Genomic DNA, 23828 nt, shown 5'->3' with positions numbered 1-23828 from the left:
TCCAAACTTTAGTACAGTCCCCAGATGATTATCTTGGTGGATATCATAACAGCATGCCACTTATGACTGCAGCCTGAAGGAAGATCTTAACCTTGAGATTTCAATCAGCCTATAGCGTCTTGTAAATGTATGCACAGAAGCCCATATTACAGCTGTGCACACTGTCTATGTATGCATTTCTGAAGAAAGCCTTAGAGGTAGCCACTACCTTAGCGGAGTGTGCTATGGGTGAAATAAGCAATTATTTAATACTATGAAAAGCAAAATGTAATGCACTGAGTGAGCTTAGATACTTTAAAACCAAAACTGATGGGAGTGGAGGAAAAAAGTTGATTATCTTTTCTTGCTGACTTAGTCCCTTCCAGATAAAATCTCAGTAGCCCATGCACATCCATACTATGCAATGTATAATCAATCAACTATAATACATTATTCAGTAAAGACTACAGGTATGCTTATAAACTGGTTTAAATTAGTATCTGTAGCTAGCTTTGGCATAAAGGGTGTATTAGATTGCAAGAACAATCCATCTGTATAAAAAGCCAGATAAGGATGACTGACACAACAAATGTAATTTTGAAATCCTTCTAGCTGAGGTAACTATCACCAAAAAGAGTGCTTTCCAAGACAGAAACTTTCATGTCTGTTGTAGTGGCTTGAAAGGTGATAAACTGATTAGTTTTTCTAGTACAGAATTCCAATCATAAAGAGATATTTTTGAAAGAATGCTGTATTAAGAAGGTGCCCTTGAGAATGGATTTATCACCCTACAGAAGAATTAGACAATCCTGGATGAAAATCTGAAATACAGTAGATGCTAGGTGAACCCTGATGGAAGAAGAATTTAAACATATGACAAAAATCTGGTAGAAATAATCTCCAGACCCTGATAAGTGACCAATAATGCAAACTAGCCCACTTACTCTTACATGCCTTTTTGCTACTGGGTGTCTCAGAAGACATAAGGATTTGAATAACCATAGAAGGGCATGCAGAGTTTGCAGTCATCACCAGAAGTGGAATAATCACATGGTTAGAGAAACAGAGAGAAGGCCTGAGTGGGACTTGTCAGACAAATGAGTTTGAAAGTTCCTGAGGGGTCTTTGATGTAGAGGCACTTCCAGAATGAGACCACAGCAGATGGACCCAAACCTTTGCCTTTTGCATCTTGGCTTTTTGTATAAACTTTGGAATAAGGGGAATTGGGGAAAAGTGTAAAAAAAAGTCTTGGCCAAGCCTGGAGCAGACCATCCTTGGTCCTCTTCCCCGGATTGGGAATTACAGAAAAATAGCTACTGCTCTTGGGGTTGACTGAGGATGCAAAAAAATCACAGCAACGCAGCACCCCTCCATTGGTAGAACAATGTCTGCATTGTCAAAGGAAAGAGGGACCACTCGTACAGGACCAACAGACAAAGACTGAGCCTGACTTCCAACAAAATGGCTTCACAAGGAATGTCGGGAGCGGTCAGAAAGTATTGCACTGACAATGTCCATTCTAACAACCTCTAAAGGGAGGTGGTAGGAATGTTTCACCATGCCTGCTAAAGCACCATATCACAGCCATATTTTAATAGTGGATGCAATCACAAAGTGAGAAAGAAGTCCTGCAAGATTTGCATTATGAGTTGGACTGTTCTCAATTACAGAAAAGTGATGTTCAAAACTGGTCCCCTTCTGGTAACCACACACCTTGGACTGCTTCTGCCCTCAATAAGACCCTTAACACCATGGGAGATGGTTCCATGGTAAATATCACTGGTGATATGAGATATAAAGGGACTACCCAGAAGAAGGTTGGGTGAATGGAGCCAACACTGCAGGTATTCCTTGCATCTCTGAAATCCTGACACGATCTGACATATGATCCATGTACCGAGAGCAGTGAACTGTGAAAGTCCACTGCAGGACCCTCATTAAAAACAAAACAGAAAAAAAAACAGGTTTGAGCAAACAAATAGACAGTTGCTACAAATAAGTTAAATGTTTTGAGGCATAAAGTTACCAAAACCTTCCAGGAACTAAGAAACAAGTTAATGATCTTGTAGAATAGGATGATTTTAACAGAACACTGACCTTGCAAGACAGAATAGCTACCTGGCACCTACAAAATATGAGTCTGCAACAGTTCCATTTGGGACTTTACAGTGATCACTGCAATTCACAGGAACCGGAACAGTTACAAATAAGAATCCCATGCCAACATCAGTGTTTCCACGGTGGGGGTAAAAAGCAGCTAGTCGTCTATTATCAGGAAAAACCTTTACATCTTGTAACCTCTGTCTCAGTGCAACAACAGACAAAAAATTTGATGAAGACCTTGGGAGCTGTGGTGAAAAAAAGGAAGAGCCTTGAATTGAAGGTGACTGGTTACCTACCCTGAAAAGAAGAAACCTCTTGGACTCCTCTGTGATCTTTATGTGAACATAGACATCCTGCACTTCCAAATAATGCATTCAGTCTCCTGACAGACAGAGAAGAATGTAGCTAGTTTTGGCATAAAGGGTGTATTAGATTGCAAGAACAATCCATCTGTATAAAAGGCCAGATGACTACATATAATTACTCTTTCCATACAAACTAGTTAAGGCCAATAAGACTCAAGATTAGACTGCAGTCCTTAGACTTTTTGGGCACTTAACTTTGAGTAGGAGCCACATCTTGTCTGCTGGGACCTCAAGGATGGCTATTTTTCACACCAGCTTTAAAACTTCTAGACTGACAGACTCTTTTGGCTTAAATTCTGTGTGAAATGATAGTCTGAAGCATCCATTCTCTGTAATGACCATACATGCAAGGAGAAGGAGGGACAAGTGACCTTGGATTGCCTCCATGATGGGACTGTCAGGCAAATCCTCTGGGATTCTGCAGCTGCAATCCACTAGAAAGAATCACAGAGTTTGCTGACTTCACAATGGATACCACCTGAGAAAAATAAATAAACTTCAATGGCCAGATTCACTTCTTTCATAATATTATTTTCCAAATGTTGGCTGACTAGACTGGCACCAAAGCTTAAGCAGGCTCTTTTGACGTCAAAGAGTCATATACATAATTTTAACAGCTATTAAGGTCTTTCCATCTTTCTCAAGATTTTCCAGCTTCTCCTTGGCCTTGGCTAAGAAAACAACTGGAGCCATCAGATGAGGCATTGAAAAATGATGCCTTGAAGTCTTTGGCAAAGTCTGTAAGTCAGAGCCAGGCATAACTGAGAATAACTAAACCAGTAAAAGTCATCCCCACCAATGGTAGAGTTATCAGCTAGCTGTTGGCAAAGATGGTTAGGTCTATGAGCTGTAGTGCATGTGGTACAATGTTTGATTCCCTCAGCCCTCAATTACCTACTGTATGACCTTCACTTTACCAGACAGTGCTCCTAGGTTGCCCCTTAACAGGGAATGAGCATCCAGTGGGCCTAATTGGTTAACAATTATATATAATAAATATTATTACTACTACTACTGGCTACATGGTGTGACTGAAAGTTGGGGTCACCACCAGTGAATAAAGTTTAGATGGCAGGTTTGTACATGGCAACATGTCTGCAATCTCCTGCTAGAACCTGGGGATGTGTCCACAGTAAGTGATGTCCTAACAGCTGAAACAGAAAAGGGTGCTGTTCCTTGACCTGGGACTCTCAATCTTGTGGGGTGGACCTCAGGGCTCTGGGTTTTTCAGCACCGCTTTTTTTGATCAGCTCGGGATATCCCCCCTACTTTCAAGTGATTTGAGGAGACGGTGCTGAGTTGCAGTCAGACACCCTTTCTTTTATCAGGGGATTGATTGATATGTAATGGAAATACCATAGCTGATCAGGTGGGTTAAGTATATAAGCATATGAAACTCTGAAAAATTAAATATTTTTGACATTACAAGGGGAAGCAATCTGTTTAATCCAAAACAAATTCTCTGGGATCCATCATTTTGAAATGCATATGCTTCCATACACTTATTAAGACAAATTATCTAACACGAGATGCCATTTCAGAACCTCCCTTTCAAGTACTTTAGGATGTGTTACACTACCCCCCTAAGCCTTCTTACCTTATTGAACCTTTCACTTGTAAAATCTTCTCTCCATCCAGTGGGTAGTCTACATCAGGAGGTGGTTCAGGACGCTGAAATTAAGAGAAGTCTGAATTACTAAAACAGATACTAGTTCTGATCTTGAAAAAATTGTTTCATAAAACATTACATATATATTTTTTTGTTTTTTAACATATATCTTTCATATATATTTTTATATTGTTTTTAAACTGAAAGAATTATATATTTTAACATGGCAAATGTTTAATGAGTTAAGCTTAAGATTTGATTGATGGGTGTTTAGCCCGACCGGGGAGGGTTTTCAACTATTTAAAATGTGTGCACTCAGTGTTTAATTGTTCTGATGAAGTCAAATGTCTTTTGACGAAAGCGTTCAACGGTTTGTGGATTTTTAGTGCAATAAAAAGAAACAACCATGGAATCACTGTCTTCGTTTTTGATGCTGTTTTACTTTGGTTATTAGTCAATATAAAAAAACACAAAGAATGTGGAAAAAGAAAAAACAACATAAAAAGAACTGTTCTGTGAAGCAGGGCCTGTTTTTTTAATATCAGACCCCTGAATCCATTGCCTAATAAAGGTTACATCCCAATCTTCCTCCTTTTCTCATCCCTGCTTCTTGTACAGTGCCTGTTTCAGCATCTTCTCTAAGGCTCATTCTATGCAAGCAATACAACGCCCTAGGAAACATTCAGGCATGTCCCACTGTCTTTGGCTTACTAATAAACATGTATTTACAATCTACATTTTGAACTTTAGGGAAGTAATGGATGCACATATTTATTGATGCTTTGTACTAACATATCAAATAAAATCACTTTATTATGAGATCAGTGTGCTCAAAATCAATATTGCTCCACTATTTGTTTTTCAGAAAATACATTGAAGATGGTAAAAGGGAAATCAATTTCAGATGAAAAGGCTTACATCTCTGAGACCTTTTCAAGTTTCCTGAAATCTGCTATGAATAAAGGCCTGTGCCAAAGAGAGCAAATCAGATGCCATTCTGGCATGAAGAGATATCTTGATAATAAAATTTAACTCTAGAGAAACAAGATGAACAGCTGGTCTATGTTGTTAAACTTGTGCAACTTGCTCAAGTAGAACCAGACTAGATGGTGCATATCCAACAGTGTGAAGGTTCCACTGTACCCTTGTTTTTGCCACTGCAAAGAATACTGGTAGCTGAAACAAAGGTTAAGAACTACCATAATGCTAGATCCACGTTGATTTCTTTCATCCATCTTAACTCTTGGGTATAGCAGATCTGACTGGCTCCAAATCTGCAACTTTTTAGACTCTTGGATATGGGACTCAGGCTCCTCTATCCACAATCCCTTCTGTCCTACAGTACCTCAGACTGAGTTTGTCTGCCTACATTCTAGACATATCTCTACTTTTAAAAGGAAGTGGAAAAAGGGGGGATCAGAGGAAGAGACCAGGGCATAGTAAAAACTGTAGTTAAGACAGGGTTCCGGACAGGTCCAACATGGTCAATCAAGCACCATACATGTGAGAATTTGGTAAGGGGGATGGAGGGAGGAAAGGTTGAGGCAGACAAAAAAAGACAACATGGCTCTAGCGTTAAGGTAACTACATGACTTTTGTATCAGATGTTTTTTTTTCCGTCTGTCTGAACTCATGAGTCCCTACCTACCCCAAGGAGGTCTCATGAAAGGATATTCCGGAGGAAGGTGAAGCCAAATGAAGCACAGGACTTAGAATGTAGGTCCAGCTTATACTGTGAAACAAATGTATGAATAGTAGATCAAGTAGCTGCAGCACAAATATCACCTACGGGCACTCTTGCAAAGAAGGTTGCAGATGCTGCTACTGCTCTAGAAGAGTGGACATTAGGTTTGTGAGGTAGAGACTGTCCCTTTGCTTTGTACACAAAAATAATACAATCAGACAACCACCTGAATATTTGACTGCATCTATCAGTTTGGCCCTAGAAAAGGAAATAAAGAGAGTACCAATTTTCCTAAAACCTTTGTTATGAGGAATTAAAATCTCAACTGGTAATGAACACCTAGCAGATGTAATGTATATTTCTCCTTTGTTTGAAAAATTTGGGAAGAATACAGGCAAGTTAATAGCTTGAGTCAGGCCAGCTTCCAAAGCCACTCTTGGGAGAAAATTAGGATTGGTTTGAAGGGAAAACCCTACCTTTGTGGAAAATCATATGGGGGCGTGTTACGAAAGGCTTACAGTCCCAAGACCCTCTTAGCTGAGGTAACTGCCGCAAGGAAGACAGTCTTCCATGACAGAAATGTTAGTTCCATTGAAACTGCCCGTTCAAAAGTAGATCTAGTCAAGGCCTGGAGCAACAAAGTAATGTTTAAAAGAGGGACCAGGTAAATAGTAGTCTAAGAAGAAATGTCCCACAGAAAAAGGCTTTAGACAATTTCAGTGAAGCAACCAGGGTCTGTTTTTTGTCCACATGAAAGTTAGAAATGGTTGCCAGCTGTACTTTAGTGTCAGAAAAACTCGCACCCTTCTGGAACAAACTTGCCAAACAAATCCAAAATGGAAGGAAAATAAGCCAAAAAAGTATCTAGACCTATGGATGGATGAGACCAAAATAGCAAATACCTTCCACTGACTTCTTTCTATAGACTTTTCTGTTGGCTGTTTTTGTGGAGATGAAACAGAGTAAAGAGGAAGAAAGCCCAGTATTTCTGGCCATCACTGCAATTAGAGAAACCAAGTGGCTAGTTTCAGGGCTTTGATGTCCGGATGAGGCTTGCTGCACAGGTGAGAAAGAAGGTCTGGAAAGGGTTCCAGCACCCAAAGAGGGTGTTTCAGATGAGGCCAAAGAAAGAGGAACCAAATTTGATGAGGCTAAAAGTGGGACTCAAAATCTTCTTGCACCAAATTGCTTTCTAAAGGAAGTTTGTTATGAGTACAAAAGTACAGATGACCCCGGGGGTCAAGTGTGGGTTAGAGCATCCCTTGGTAACTATACCTCCAGGGGAAATCAAGGCAACATAGCTGCTGCATTTGATGTTGTGAGGACTTCCAAAAAGACTGCAGCAAGGCTGGCTCCAGTGGCTGAAGATCTCAATACTCACTGACTGATTGAGGGATAAATCAAGGGGCAGGAGAATGGACCTGCTCAGTTTGTCCACAAAAACACTGGATTTCTCTGGGATATACATTGCCACTAAAAAGTGCTGGGAAGACATAGCCCACTGCCAGACTCTTGTTGTTTCTTGATATAATAGATATGAATAGGTTTTCCCCCCACTTGCTGATTCAGTACCAGACTACCAACATACTGTTTTGTTTTGGATATAAATTTAATTCCTGGGAAGAAAGTCCTGAAAGGCCTACAACTCTAGGACTGTCCTCAACTGCAGTTTGTTGATGTGAAGTTGGGCCTTTGATGTTTCCTTGGACCATCTTCTCTTTGAAACTCCACCAGGGATATGACTCAGGGAAGGTAAAGCTTTGCTACTCCAGCCAGACATCAGTCATCACAGCCTGTATGTCAGGGATAGTGCAACAGTGATTTCAGTCAGGACATAAACAGTAGATCATTCTCTTGAAAACTTTCAACCACCAGAGTTAGTGTGCTGGTGAATATTCTTGTTACTGAGGAAAGTTCTAATAGCAACACTTTATACTGGAGTGATGTCCACTCTCAGCAAACTGCATGAGTCTCCTGTGTGAGCAACAAATGTTGCAATATCCACCCCTGAGCAAGGACAGACATAATCCCCTGCATAACAACATTCTGGAACTGAATGCACTGAATTTGATGGTTAAAGTCAATGAGGCCCAGAATCAGAGAGAACTCATCTGTGACTTTTTAGGATCAGGAGGAGAAGAAAGTAAAACTCTCAGCCCACCTACTGCAAGACAGCCTCTACAGCTACTTTTAGCAGCAGAGAGTCTTGACCTGTCCAAAGAGTTCCACTGACATGGATTCATCTGCAACAAACCCTCCCCTCCCCTCCCCCCTCTTTCTGGTGTGGAGACTGTGAGTTCCAGAATAAGTCTAAAACTGATCACATCTAAATCCCACTGATTCCTTGTGGCAGTTTCAAACTGGAACACCTCAGAGAAAACATCTGCCTAGCAGTTCCCAGTCAGTAGTATGATGTTTAACTTACTGATGAAATTACTGACAAGTCTCCAATACAGAGCTTAATGAGATAATGTGCATACTCTGGTGGTGGCCCACTAAGGTTAACAGCAATTTTCAGGGCCGATGAGGTAAAATCAGAGTGCTTGCAGACTGCTAAAATGGCATCCTTAATGACAGGACCCAAGGAAGAGATGACCCATAGCTTCTCAGGCTTCTTCTCCAGAAACTCCATTAGGTGCATGGGGGGGGGGGGGGGGGGCAGGAGCAAAAGGCATTCCAAACTGCTCATCAGCCTAACAGGATTACCAAATGGGGGGGGGGGGCGCATTTGGAGGAGAACCAGAATGGGTAGTGATGTTGGCTTCATTATTCTTGTCCACCTCGAAGTAAGTGACCTGATCATATGAATCCTCATAGGACCTTGGAAGCGAGAGAAAGAGAGAGAATCATAACCATTTTTGTGTGCAGGCAAGAGCTTGTGCAATGGTCAGCAGTCAACACATGCCAGACTTTAGTAAGGAGGTAGGGAACTTCAAACCAAGACAAGGTCACATGCTAGAGAAAAAGGCAGTGTGGTGTAGGGAGATGGCCAAGGGCTTGAGGCAAAAGTCCCTAATACTGAGATCATATACACGCATTTAAATTTCCTATCAGACAAACTACTACTTTATGTCCAACTCTAAGGCATAAGAACCAGCATGAGACAATCAGGTTGACCCTATTTGAATGGGCACTGCTTTTTCATGTGGACTTCAGGGCCATTTCCATGAGAATGGCCCATAATCCTAGACTACAAGACATAAGGGTCTGATCCCCAGGATCAGGCTGGTTGACCAACAGCTCCATCCAATAACTCGGAGAAAGGATGGTAAAAGAACATCAGTATATACCCCCAAGGACAACAGCTAAGGGCATACATCCCGTGGTCTCAAGGTCCTCTGCAAAGAATGAGGAATGGCTTGAGAGCCCTCACTAGCTGAGGGCGACTTCACCATCTGAAATGTTAAGTTAAGCCAGTAGGAAGATACACTTACCTCAAGGAAGTTCAGATATGGAGTTGGTATTCCTAGGGTGACACTCTGACATATGGTTGGTGTCATGAGAGGGATCATCCCACTTTTCTCAATTAGAAGTGCCATTGACGGCCTTGTTTGAAAGTGGACAAACAACTTTTTCCATCTTTGGTATCAAGTAGCAGGGCTGACTCTCTAGCATTCATGGCAATTATCAATACTGTGTGTTTTCCTGCAACCACACAAACAATACTACCACAAGTCTTGCCTTGTGATCTCATGGCCACATAAACACTTAAGATGTGTATAGGCATACAAATACATAGTACTACTAATGACAGCAATGATTAATGATAAAAAACAGATAGGTAATCTCTAGGGTTGAGCTTATTAATGCATCTGGTATGCCATGTCATGAAGTGAATCAGCAGATCAAGCAGATATCCTGAACTTGGAACTTTTCTGGAAAAAATGCATAATTTCAAATGGCGGAGAAAACATGTTCAATTAAATACCCATCAAGGAAGGTTCTTTCAGCTGAATCCTCTAAATTCAGTCTCTTCTTACCTGTGTGTTTCAATACTTCAACTTATGAAATCTTTTGAGTTATAGCAATGCCACATTCAGGGGAGTTAACTGTTATCGAAATGATAAGTGGGTAGTTATTTAGTGGGTAGGCCTTTGATACATCTACCATGAATACAAATTTATGAAAATACCTGGATCATCTATTTTTAGGATACATATTGACTTAACCTTGCACATTATTTTACTAATCTGAAAAGGTAAAAAGTTTGATGGGCTATCAATTTTGAGAATTTAAGAATAAATCAGACATAAAGGGGATACTGGCCGTCTCACAGTTTGTGATTTAAGGACACACCTCTAAGTTACGTTGTCTACATAAATAGCAGCAAGCTTGATATGGACAAACTTTAGAGCTATTTCATCTACATGCCATGGACATTCTTGAATTATTTAGTTTCTTTTATGAAAAGTAATTTTTTTGGTAATGGTGAGGGTGGTAAAGTGACCTAGTGGTTAGTGCTTATGTCTCACAACATTAGGTTGCCCTGTGCAGTTCTTGGCTGAGATATCTTATGTGTGTACATTCGCCATGTGTTTCTGTAGCTTTTCCTGGTTTCTTTGACTTCCTTCTGCATCCCAAAGATGTGCTCTAGTTTGACTATTGCTCCACCGCACACCATATATATAGGTGTGTCTGCTGGGATGGCACCCTGAATGTGACTAGTTTCTCTGTTTTGTATTCACTGACTCTTAGGATAAGTTCCAGTTTCCCTGCAACCCTGAGTAGATTATGTGAATAAACAAAGAATAAATTAATACATGGATTAATGAATACATTGTTGAGCTCTCTCTCAACGTTTGCTTTAATTTAATAACAGCAGAATTACTGCATATGACTTTACTCAGGGTGTCCCCTGAAGGCTGCTCGTCTAACATCAGAATAAGCTGTAGCATTATCTAACTCTACCTGTAAAAGATCTAAGACAAAGCCAATACATCAGCTTGCACTAGAGATGAATTTTAAGTTTCTTTCTGTAAAAATGGGTTAAGAGATTTATATCAACACAGTTTAAGAAGCAATGATGAAATAGTCAAGCTATTGTACTAGCAACAAGGATATGAAACATTTGAAAGCAATCTAGTATTGACTAAAACTAGTGCACTTTGTGAAAAGTGCATACCTTTTTAAGAGTTTTTTTTTTTTATCATGTGCCAATGAGCCGATGTTAACACATAGCAACTCTATGGATAGCTGTCCTGAAAATAATTCTATTTTCAGTCAGATAACTCTCCAGTCAGATTATCTCCTCTTTGCATATACAGAGGTGCTCCAAGAATCCAGAGGTTTTTCACCTTTCAAATTACTATATAGTTAAATGATAATGGGGTCTCTTGATTAAAATTGTGACAAGCTAGAGGATGTGTGAGATTCCCACAGAGTATGTTGCAGAATGTGTCTTAAATTTCAGGACTAAGTTCAGGGAGCTCATGGGTTGGCAAAGAAGCATCTAGCACAGTCAATGGGCAATAAAAAATCTCTCATATGACTGGAGAGCAACAGCCAGAGAATATCCAGTTGAGAAAAATGTAATGGTACTCATTTTAGTTATGCATGTTACAAACAGCATGCAGGAGTCCTTTAAAAGCAGTACAAAAAGGAAGTGATGTCAATTATGTGGTGAACTACCCAGGCAGCAAGCAAAAATTACAAACTCTACTATGTTAATGCTGACAAAGCCTTACCAAGCTACATGGGCTATAGTACTTGACATCTGCAGTGGGTCACAAGAGGAATCAAAAGGGGATCTTGTGGCAAATCTCTTCGGCAAGGCTGAAAATAATACCTCAGTGCTGAGGAAGTACTGTACTGTTATAACAGCTGTCTTCTATTCAGGTTCAAGAATTCCAAGCAGTGCTACAGAAGTTTGGGGACACATCGTTTGCTAAACCAGGGTATACCCAGCTTGCAGATCATCTTAATAGTCCATGTGCCTGACTGGTGGTATTAATGGCAAAAAAATGGGAGCACCAGGATTTTGTTTAGATTGAGGAAAACTAAACAGTCACGGAAAGAATCATCCTTGCTCAGGATAGATAAAACTTTAGAGCAACTGGATAGGGCAATATACCTGAACTATACTGACCAAACCAAAAGATACTGTCACGTACCTATTGACACATTCAGCAAAGGAGAGGTCAGTCCTTGTTGCTACCTATGAGCAGTTCATTTTAAAATACTTTAAAATGCTTTTTCGGCAGGAAGAAGACATCAGCAACTTTCCAGAGGCTAACAAATCATATCCCAGAAGGACCTAGAGACTATGCTCTAGCCTACACAGATATGATGATGTTTTTAGAAGATCCTGGCAGGAATGTGTGCAATATTTAGAGAGTTGCTAAGAAAATTAAAAAGGGCTGGTTTGGCTATCAAGGCAAGCAAATGCCAGGAAGGAACGGCAGTGGTACTTTACCTCGGTCATTAGGTGGGTGGTGAAAACATTCTGGCAGAGCATGCCACTGCCTGCTTACAGGCTATCTAGGCATGGCTTACCCCAGTTATCAAAAAGCAGGTAAGGATATTCTTTGGCATACAAGGGCATTATTTGGAACAGTGAGGTAGTACAGGAAGTTTGTTCCCAACTATGTTATTGTTACTTCACTTATAAACCTTACATGAAAAAGTACAGTTGTGTAAGAAATTACCATAGCAGCAGATTTCCTACTGATCAATGTTGCAGTATTCCCAACTGTTGAGTTATCTTACAAAATAACTTGGACATCCTGCTGGGGTACCAAAGCCAAAATCTTCCATAAAGCCATGTGTCTGACATATGACCTACGCTCATGCATATGAGCATAAATACTTAGACCACCTCCAAGGTGGTGAGCCTGAAGAGGCCTAAGAGACAAAACAAACTGAATCAAGAAAAAACACACTTCTGGATCACAAGTATCCAAATCGAAGTCTCCACAAAAAACAAGAACAAATGAAGCAGCACAAAGATAGAAAAACTTTTTTCTTTACTGGATTCTGGTACGCCTTCATGGAATGATAATGTAAAGCACAAACCAGTATAAATACACACCTCACATAATCAATCATGTCAATTAAACAATTAATCAATCATATATTTTGTATTCTGTGTGCATATTTATAGATGTATATTTCTTTAAGAAATTATATATTTATATATGATTGATTAATTGTTTAATTGACATGATTGATTATGTGAGGTGTGTATTTATACTGGTTTGTGCTTTACATTATCATTCCATGTGAAGGCAAAAAGTTTTCTTTGTTTTTTTGTGGTGGATACTTGTGATCCAGATGTTTTTCTGATTCAATATGAGTGTCAATGGAGCAGCCAGAACACCTGGGACCGTTCACAGAACTGCAACCGGTTTGGATTTCTCTTCAATTTGGAGGGACAGAGAAAGTAAGTTGGCTTCCTCTGATCCGTGGCTGCAACGTTCGGATGAGGCATTTGCTCGTTTTGAAGAGCTGGAGAATTTGATGGTGAAAGAAGCAACCATATTTTATGACATTAAATTGCTTGAGAAGTATATCGAATCCAATATTACTCCCAGAGGTCTCAGGGTTGACCGCCTACCGGCATATGAATTTTCGGATGAGGACACCGATTTACTGGAAGAGTGGAAGGATGTCTCTTTGAAATGTACTTTGGGTTGGCTAAAAATATTAGTCAAACGTAACCAAAGAACACTTGACAAAACACGCTCTGAAATTATTGCAATGCAGGGAGAACTTTTTTCTAAACATACCGATACAGATTGTGAGCAAAATATTGTGAATATCAAGTTAAAGGTATCTAAAATTGAACAACAGGTCATTTTGCGTAAGAAAAGGAAATTTGCAAGAGATCAAAATGACTACAGTACTGGTAAAATCTTTTCATGGCAATACAACCTTAAGAGGGGGCGTGGTAGAACCCCTTGGAACAGCAACAGATTCAGAGCGCGAAATGAAAGGAATATCAGGGACACTTCCACTTCCTCTGTAGAAGCAAGCTCAAGTAAGAAAAGTGTTTCGTTTGAAAACATCAGTACGGAGGGTATTTCAAATGAGACATTAAACTCAGGTGCTTCGTCCAATGAGGGATCCACTCAAAGAAAAGGCCGGAACCGGCGTTTTCAGCCGAGAGGGAACAAAAGATATTAATGGACTACCTATAAGAAGGTCTGTGTTTACGAGACCAAGTTTTCCGTTTGTTTTCAATGACTCTTATAATGTAGTTAATACCACTTTTTGCCATGATCGTTTAAACATAATTAATTTATCTGATTGTTTGATAACTGAAAGCATGAGTAGTGTTTTACACAAGGGCACGAAATTCATACCTACATACATTCCTTCATTAGCGGAGATTCTTTTGGAGGTCAAGGCCTTTTGTAGAAAATTGTATTTAAAAGTTTATTTTCAGAAAGAAACATCAAATATTGACCTCAGTGAGAATATTGATGATAATTATGACGTTGCAAACGACTCAATTTTGGATAGTTCATTAATGGATATTTCCATTTCGAAATGATCGACATTCATGATAATGTTGAAAATATTGTGAATATGAATGTTAATAACGCCAGTAGGATGTTTGAATATAACACAGGGTATGGCAAACTTAGTATTCCAAAGGTCCCATGTGTTAGTGAATTCAATCCTGCCAGAAATAATTCTTGTATAAGTTTTTTTGAAGAAGCTCTAAACAAGCAGGTTATTGATGAATATTTTTTGTTCAAACAACATGTGAAAAGTTATAATTTACGTAAGGATGAGTGGCAAGCTTTATGTGAGTTAAGAAAGATGAGTGATAAATATGTATTTTTGGAATCAGATAAAGGTGGTAATTGGGTTGTTTTTGATAAGAATAGATACAATTCCATAGCCTTTAAGTTACTTTCAGACAACAGGGTATATATTTCTTTATCCACAAATCCCATTGTTGAGTTTAATAATAAACTTTTGGAATTGTTAGAAAAAGGTGAAAGGCTTGGTTTCTTCTCTCAGGGTGATGTTAGGAAACTGCATATTAAAAATCCAAATGATGCCAGGTTTTTTATTTTGCCAAAAATATATAAAGATTTGGAAAACCCCCTGGACGTCCAATAGTCTCAGGAAAGGGGGCCTTTTCAGAAAATGTAGGCATATTTTTGGACTCCATATTAAAGGAATATTTAGTGAGAATTCCATCACATGTAAAGAATACAAAAGAGGTTTGTGACAGTTTCAGAGGGAAAATTTGGCAAGATAATTATTATTGGGCCAGTGTGGATGTGGTTTCATTATACACATCTATTTCTACACAATGGGGCCTGGAAGCCATTTATACATTCATGGGGGAATGACCTAAAACTCACTTTATTATCTCACTGGTGGAATTTTGCCTTACTCATAATGTCTTTGAATTCAACAAAAAATATTTTTTACAAAAAGAGGGAACGGCTATGGGTGCAAGTTTTGCACCGTCATATGCTATTTTGTTTATGGGCCACTTTGAAAATGTATTCATTTACACTAAAAAGTTTTTTCAGAACAATGTTTTGATTTACAAGAGATTCATAGATGACCTCTTGTTTCTATGTAGAGGTAATCCAAGAGATTTTGATGATTTCATTACAAGTTTAAAATTGAATCCATGTGGACTAGACTTTGCATATCAGGTAAATATCAAGAACATGGATTTTTTGGACGTGCATTTTTATATTGGTTTGAAGGGGACGGTTGAACACAAGCCTTTCCATAAAAAGACAGCAGTAAATAATTTCTTGCACGCAACCAGTATGCATAGCAATTATTTAATTGAGTCATTGCCCTTTGGTGAATTTAGACAAATTGCTATGAACACATCTGAAAATATTAATATTCAAAGGGAATTTGACATCATTTGTAAGAGACTAATGAATAGAGGTTATTCTAGGAGTATTGTCTATTCACATAGGACCAAAGTGGAAGGAATGTTAAATTTGAATGGACAGGGGGGTGTAGATAAGAATAGGAGGAGACTTGTGGATAAATCTTTTTATTCCAAGAAAAAGGATCCCTTGGAGATGGATAAAATATTTTTTGTAGATAAATTCTCTCATTTTTCTTCTATTTTGAAGAGGATTGTGTTGAACATGTGGCCTATAATAACCAGTGATGACTTTTTGAGAAATATAGTTCCAAAAAACATTATTTTTTCTTACACAAGATGCAAAAATTTAAAGGAATTAGTTAGAAGTAAGGGGAAGAAGGACAGGGCAGTGAATGCAGGCTCTTTTGCTTGCAAGAAATGCAAGGTTTGTGATAAGATTATTAATTTAGATGGCCATAAAATCAATGGGGTTACATACCATGCACTAGATCACTTTGATTGCAATTCGTCTGGGGTGGTATACATTATTGGGTGCAATTGTATTAAACAAAAATGGTACATAGGACAAACGAAACGTAGGGTTAAGTTAAGAATTTTGGAACACTTGGGGGATATTAGGAACAATAGACTTGATAGTCCAGTTGCAAGCCACTTTCATCAATTTCACAATGGAGAACAAACTGGTTTTAAATTCAGTATTTTGGTAAGACCTTGGGGAATGGGAGAAAGTAATATAAATTTTCAAACTAAATTATTGAATATGGAATCTAAATTTATTGTAAATTATGGAACTTCATTTCCCAATGGTATGAATTTAGATGCATGATTTAAAATATTATCTATTTTTTGTATTCTGTGTGCATATTTATAGATGTATATTTCTTTACGAAATGATATATTTATATATGATTGATTAATTGTTTAATTGACATGATTGATTATGTGAGGTGTGTATTTATACTGGTTTGTGCTTTACATTATCATTCCATGTGAAGGCGAAGGCCGAGGTACCAGAATCCAGTAAAGAAAAAAGTTTTTCTATCTTTGTGCTGCTTCATTTGTTCTTGTTTTTTGTGGAGACAAAACAAACTGGTCAGCTAAGAGGGAAGAGGTAGAAGGACAGTGACTCTCCTTGGTCCATGAGGAAAAAGGAAGGAAAAAATCAGAGCAGGGGTGGTAGGGAGGGAAGGAATACTGTCAACAGTGATCAGTTGGACATCTACTGCTATGTTAAGTTCTTATGCGATTGTACTATGTCCTTCCTTAGATCACTGTTGCAATATTCCAAACTGTTGGGTGCTTTCCAATGTTTAAGAGGTGTGAAGGATGGGTGGAAGGGAGATGAGAATTGTCTAGTAATCCAGAGAGAAATGACCTGGCAAATGCAGCTCTGGGTTTAGAAAGGGCATCCACTCTGTAATGGTTGTTGAAAGTATGCACAGAAGACCAAGTAGCTGCTTCTAAAATTGTTCTAGAGTCAATCCCCTGGTACAGGTCTCCATATGAAGCCACTGCTCTAGTAGAATTAGCCTTTGCTGGATATGGTAAGGATTTGCCATACGTGCAGCAAAAGGAAACTGATTTAGAGATTGTTTTGAAACTGGGTTTCAAACTTGGAATCTTGAAGAGAGTCAAACAGTTGGTTAGACTTGCGGATATAGTTAGTGTTTTCCAAATAGAATCTGAGCTGACTACACACATCAAGAGAATGTAGAATTCTGTCTCCCTTATTTGTGAATTAGGGAAGAAAGTGGGAAGACTTATGGCCTGGTTGAGAGACAGTCCACTTACTACTTTAGGCATGAAGAAGGGACTGGCCCTTAAAGAAACACTGTCATTATGAAAACTAAGGAAGGGAGGGGTTGCATTAAGGGCCTGTAGCTAGAAGACTCATCTGCCATAGGTGAGGACTACTAGAATAGTTTTCCAAGAGCAGAATTTGAGAGAAGCAGTTGAAGGAGAGTGAGTTTTTCCAGCACAAGGTTGAGGTCCCAAGCAGGAGTAATAGCTTTCCTGGGAGGTTTCAGGTAGAGTACATCTTTTAAAAACTGCTTTACTTCTAGTCTGGCCCGAGGTGGAGTATCCACAGGTAGGCATGCAGATATGGCTGAAATGTGTGCCTTAACAGAGGAATATACTAGGCCAGACTGCGACAGCTCAGACAAATAAGAGAGGACCAGTGGAGTATTAGCCTGTACTGGGTCCCGATTTGTAGCCTGACACCATATAGTGAATCTTTTAAATTTCACTATGTAAGATTTTCTGGTAGTAGTTTTGCTTGCTTCCTGGAGAACATTAAGCATGTCCTCAGAAAACAATTTGAGGGATGACAAGTTGGGACGAAGTAGTGAGCCCTTCTGTTGTGTGAACAAGACCACCATCCAGGAAAGTTTCTGGTGATGGCCCTTGACTAAGTCAAAGAGAAGGGGAAACCAACTAGTGCTGCCTTGGCCAGAAGAGGGTTACCAGTAAGATCTTTGGATCTTTAATAAGACCTTGGTGAAAAGAGGAAGCAGAAGGAAGGCATATAAGAACCTCCCTTTTCAAGGAAAGGACATTGCATTCATCTTCCAAGCTTGAGGACAGTAGGTCCTGGTGCAAGAGTGGAAGCTGTTTGTTGTCAATGGAGATAAAACCATTAGCCACCCCCCATTTGTGGACCATGTCTAGGAAGGTCTCTCTGTTCAGCTTCAATTTATGGAGATCTTCCCTTGGTCTGCTTATAAAATCTGCCAGGGCACTGTCCTGTGAGAGAATGTAAACTGCTTGGAGGGAGAAGTTTGCTTCTGTGGCCTGCCCCCCATGCAAAAAAAAATGCTAGTCTTTAGTTAGTAAGATATGGTGCCTCCCTACTTGTTTATGAACCACATGACAGTTGTGCTGTCTGTGAACATTCTTAAGTGACCTAGTTTCCAATATTGGGAGAAGATATGCAGGCCAGTATTAGTGCCCTCATCTCCTTCAGACTGACGTGCTCTGATCTTAGGTTTGTAGGCCATTGCCCTGAACACTCAGGCTGCCCTTCCATGCTCCCCATGCATCGTTTGATGAGTGTGTGTGCAGCTCCTGTTAGGTATCTGCCTTTTGAAGGGAAGAGATGGGTTAAGCTTTACCTGTGATATCCACCACAGTATTTCCTTCTTTATACAGGGCAATGGAGGAACCTGTGTGTTCAGGGGATGAGAATGTTAGGACCGGGTGGATTTCAGGTATCACTGGATATTCCTCATATGCCCACAGGAAATGGTGAGCAAAGAATGTGCCCTCAGTTTAGAAGAAAATAATCTAAGAGAAAAGTTACTTGATTTTTATAGAGATGGACAGACATATTAAGATCAATGAAAGAAACAGACTGCAGAAGATCAATAAAACCCAAAAAGTTAGACATTTGATAAAACAAATGAACACTGTAATTAGGACTGTCCAAAGAGATTCATGCAATATAACCATAGTAAATAGGATACATTACTGTGCAGCCAAATTAATAATATATAAAGTCCTACCAAAAGAACACAGGGTAGTAAGGGAAAGGATAGGGAGAAATTGAATGCCAACATGGAAGTATCAAATAGAGAAAACTATATCGCAATTAAAACAAGAAGTGTCAGTTAGAAGAGTACAGAAGAGGGAAAAGATCAATAAAAATGCTCAAAGATAGATGTGATAAAAGCAACGTGCAGTATTATAACAGATCAGGATTTATCATGCACTATCGGAAATAATAAATTAAAAATATCAGCACAGGCAGAAAAACTTAGAAGATACACAGATAAATATAAAGGAAAAGTACAAAATAACCAGTTTATTGATGACCCAAAAAAAAGTTTTATAGAGAACTGGGAGGTAAGGTAAAAGGAATTGAAAGACCACCAAAAAAAGAAGAAATAGATACATTTTTGAGAAATATTTTTGAAGATCCTGTGGAACACAACAAAGATGCTCAACGGATAGAAGAAGTAAAAGAAAGACAAATAAGTTCAAATGTAGAGGATATGAAATGGGATGAAGCAACTACCACAGAGTTTGAAACAAAGTTAATAAAAGCCTCTAATTGGAAAATCCCAGACCTAGGTACAGTACCTAACTTCTGGCTAAAAGTATTAACATCTTTGCACAAAGATTAACCATGAGTAAGAACTATTTATGTGCACCCCAAACAGATACCAGCCTGGCTAACAACAGGAAAAACAATCCTCCTACTGAACCTGCAAGCTATCCTAAAAACTACAGACTAATAACTTGCCTTCCAATGACGTATAAACTATAGACTGGAATTGATGCCAACACAGTTTATAGTCATTTAGAAGAAAACTCAATTATGGCAATAGAACAAAAGGGTAATAAAAGAAAGTCATATGGAACAAAGGATCATTTGCTGTTAAATAAAGTCATAGTTGAGAACTTTAAAAAGGGGAAGAATCTAAGTATGGCATAGATAGACTACAAAAAAGCATGTGACAGTATCCTACATTCATGGATAAAAGAGTGCTTAAAAATGTATAAGATACACCCTACACTGATAAACTACATCACCATGAAACAGTGGCAAACCACTATGCAGTTAAGCCATGATAAAGGACAAATTATTATTCCAGGGATAAAAATTCCAAGCGGAATATTCCAAGGTGACTCTCTGTCACCGCTGCTCTTTTGTCTTGCCCTTAACCCATTAAGCTGTCTACTTAACAAATTAGGTCACAGCTACAATTTGGCTCCCAGAAAACAACAAAGTGTAAAGACTTCTCATCTTCGTTTTGTAAATGACTTAAAACTGTATAGTTCATCAGATGAGGAACTGAAAGCACAACTGCAAGCGGTCAAAACTTTTCAGACGAAATAAGAATGCTATTTGGTCCTGATAAATGTGCAAAAGCAACCTTTAAACAGGAAAGCTGCAGCACCAAGAAAACTTCAGTTTGGGACAGGAATGTGATATAAATGAACTTGAGCAAGAGAGAGTGCATAAATATTTGGAAATTGATGAAGGATCAACAACAAAACAGGAAAAAATGCGAATAAATTTAGCAAAGAATATTTTAGAAGACTAAAATTAATACTGAAACAGTGCTAACATCTAGGAACAATGTCTAAGCTATAAACCAATTTGCTCTTTCTGCTCTAAGTTACAGTTTTGGAGTGATTGACTGGCCCCATAAGGTGCTGGATAGATTAGACAGGAAAACAAGAAGGATGTTTCATGCTCATAAAATGATTTATAAAATCAGTGTATACCAAGACTATACATTTCCCATTCTGAAGGAGTTATGGGCCTCCTTGAAATTGAATACATGATTACATGATAGATCTGCAATCGCGGGACTGCATAAATATCTGCTGACCTCACAAGACCCAAATGTAGTGAAAGTTTTAAAACATGAGGAGAATAAGTCTAAGATGACTTCCCTGCTTAGCAGAAACACATCAGCATCAAGTGGGAATGGAAATCAAACTTGTAGTAGATAAAAAATCAGGCAGCAACTGAATGTGCTCAAAAACAAAAGAAAGAATATAAGGTGAAGGATCAGATGAAATGGTAAGAAATGTGGAAAATGCATAAATATAGTTGCAAGTGTAGAAAACTCTTGGAACAACCTCATGTTGATCAGGAGCAAATGCAGGAATGGTTAAGGAGAGGTGAATTTAAACCAAAAGACAAAAGGTTAATATTGGTGGCCCAAGGTAGTGAGCTACGTACATGCTGGTTTACAACATCCATTCAACATTTGAGAGAAACCAACAAATGTAGGTTTTGTAAACAGAATTGGAAACTGTCACACATCTTGTTGTTGGTTGTGATATACTAATGGCAGAAGGACTGTATACTAAAAGGCATAATAATGTGGCAAGACTGTTGCACTAGGGATTGTGCTAACATCATATTACTGAAGCAGCTGAAAAACACTGGAATCATCAGCCACAAAGCACCACAGAAAATTATGAAGTTTATATCACATGGTATCTATCATCCATTACCAACAGTTCAAAAAATAGATGTGAGAAAACCAGACATAATAGTCTATGAAAAGAAGACAAAAGTAGCATTGATCATTGAAATTGCTACACCCAGTGACTACAGTGTCTTATGTACATAAAGACACAAAGTCATAAGATATCAGGATTTGCAGGCAGAAATGAAGGCAATGTGGAAGAAAGATACCCAAACAGTTTCAGCATAGTAGGAGCAATGAGTCTTATAAAAAAGAATTTACAATCATACTTAGATATGTTACCGATACATGTAACTCAGTACAAATTGCAGGAGTCATTACTGTGCACACTGTGGGTGCTGCGAAGAGCACTTCTGGTTAATATCAAAGATTGAAACAATATTAATTTCATGAACTTTAAATGTACATTGACTTAGGAATGGGGTTCATTCCCGTCATGGTATTAGAAACCCAAAAGACATGGAGAAAGAGTCTGTCAAAGTGAACTATGGAGATGGTTGCTACCATGAATCCCAGTGTTCTGAGGATCTCCTCTGCACTATAGGACTGACGAGAAAAAATACAAAGGAAGTAACTGGTTAGGCCTTGCATTTGGTCTTACAGAAGGAAGACCTACATATGTCTGGTATCTTGTATGCACACCAAGAAAACAAGGTCTTTGGTAGGTTTTATTGCTGACTTTAGGTTGACTGTGAAACCCAGAACCTGAAGAAGGGCTAGGGTGAAGGTGAGATGAATCAAGAGTATTTACTGAGAAGATGCCTGTACCAACAGGTCATCCAAGTAAGGGAATATCTGGATTCCCTGAGTATTGAAGTGAGCTATGACCGGGATGAGGCACTTCGTGAAAACTCTGGAGGCTGTACAGAGTCCAAAAGGCAAAGCAGAGAACTAAAAGTGTGCTGAGTCAGTGAAAAACCTCAAAAATTTCCTGTAGGTTGAGTGAATAAGGATGTAGACATAGGCATTCTTTAGGTCCAGAGACACTAGTAAGGCTTGAGGAAGAATGAATGGAAACAGAGTATGCAAGGACAACATCTTGACAGCTGGAACAAAGAGAAATGTGTTGAGGCTGTAGAGATCTAGTATCCGTCTCCAAATTCCTCCTTTTTTAGCACAAGGAATAGTCTGGAATAGAACCCTTTTCCCCACCTATTGTGGAGGCAGTGGTTCTATTGTGCCTTCCTTAAGGAAGTTTTGAAAGATTAAATAGAGCAACTGTATCCGATTTTGCAGAGGAGGAGGGATGCCAGTGAATGGAGGCACTTCTTTCCATATCATTCTGTACCCATTTTGAATGAATGAAAGAAACCATTTGTCTGAAGTGATGACTAGCCATTTTTTAAGGTTGAGCTAAGCTTTTTAGACAGGGAGAGAAATGGACTGAGAGGTGATAAGGGGGACAGAAGGTAGTCAGGAGACTTGCCTGGGTAAGAAGGCCTCCCAAATTTAGAACCCCTGTCTGGTTGGTTCTCAAATCTTTTCTTAGTCATTTTCTTGGCCTTATAAGAAGGCCTTTTTTTCCCTGCAAACAAAGGAAGTGGGTTTTGCAGGGTAATTCCTTTGGTATCTTAGCAGGACAAAAGTAAGAAAGATCTGTATACAGTCCTTCATAATTTTATCTTGTTCCTGTAATTGCTTGAAAAGACAGACAGCATCTGGACCAAACAAAATGTACTCGTTAAGGCAGAGTTTAGGGGTTTTGCCTTAACATCCTCTGGGAGGAGCTGAGAATGTAACCATACATACCTCCTGATCACAGATCCTGTAGCAGCTTCCCTGGAGGAAGCTTCTACTGCATCATAGCTGCATTTAATGCAGTGTGTCTAGCCACTTGGGAGACTTGAGCCACTATTGTTTACTAAGAGGTTCCTCTGGGGAGGACTATATTGTATTTAATTGGTCAGAAAAGACAGTAAGTAATTAGTCAGTTGAGTTTGATAATTCAGAGTTCTTAAGGCCGACTGGAAGATGTATAAACCTTTTTTCCCAGGCTGTCCGTTACTCTGCTGTCTTTATAAGAAGGAAGAGCATTGGCAGCAGGTAGTACCTTAGATGTCTTGTCTGTATATATGAAGGGCCTGAGAAAGGATTTTTTTGTACAGAATTTTCAAGTCCTCGGGCACCTTGCAAAACTTGTCAGGCCTTTTAGGAACCGGTGGCTGAGAATCTGATGCACTGGAAAGAAAAGCATCCAGAACAAGAATTATAGGTGCATGGGTGTCTACTTCCAAGAGGTTATAATATCTCTGTTGAATATGGGAAATCCGATTAGATTCCCATTCAAAATGCTTCATCATATTAAAGTACAGTTGTGTACACTTAC

General features: G+C 39.0%; 1 protein-coding gene across 1 annotated transcript in view; it reads right to left on the bottom strand.

Moving 5' to 3' along the window:
- The window catches only part of ACTR10 (actin related protein 10), a 757243-nt gene that overhangs the window by 134804 nt on the left and 598611 nt on the right, over positions 1-23828 (bottom strand). Inside the window, exon 10 of the mRNA XM_044074447.1 lies at positions 4045-4118. Within this exon, the coding sequence (XP_043930382.1) occupies positions 4045-4118 (74 nt within the window). The remainder of the gene's footprint in view (positions 1-4044; positions 4119-23828) is intronic.

Source organism: Protopterus annectens, chromosome 6.part0 (assembly GCF_019279795.1).
Source record: "Protopterus annectens isolate FY-2018-M chromosome 6.part0, PAN1.0, whole genome shotgun sequence".
NCBI lineage: Eukaryota > Metazoa > Chordata > Ceratodontiformes > Protopteridae > Protopterus > Protopterus annectens.
The sequence above is the reverse complement of the archived record's forward strand: the minus strand, read 5'-3'. Positions and strand labels throughout refer to the sequence as shown.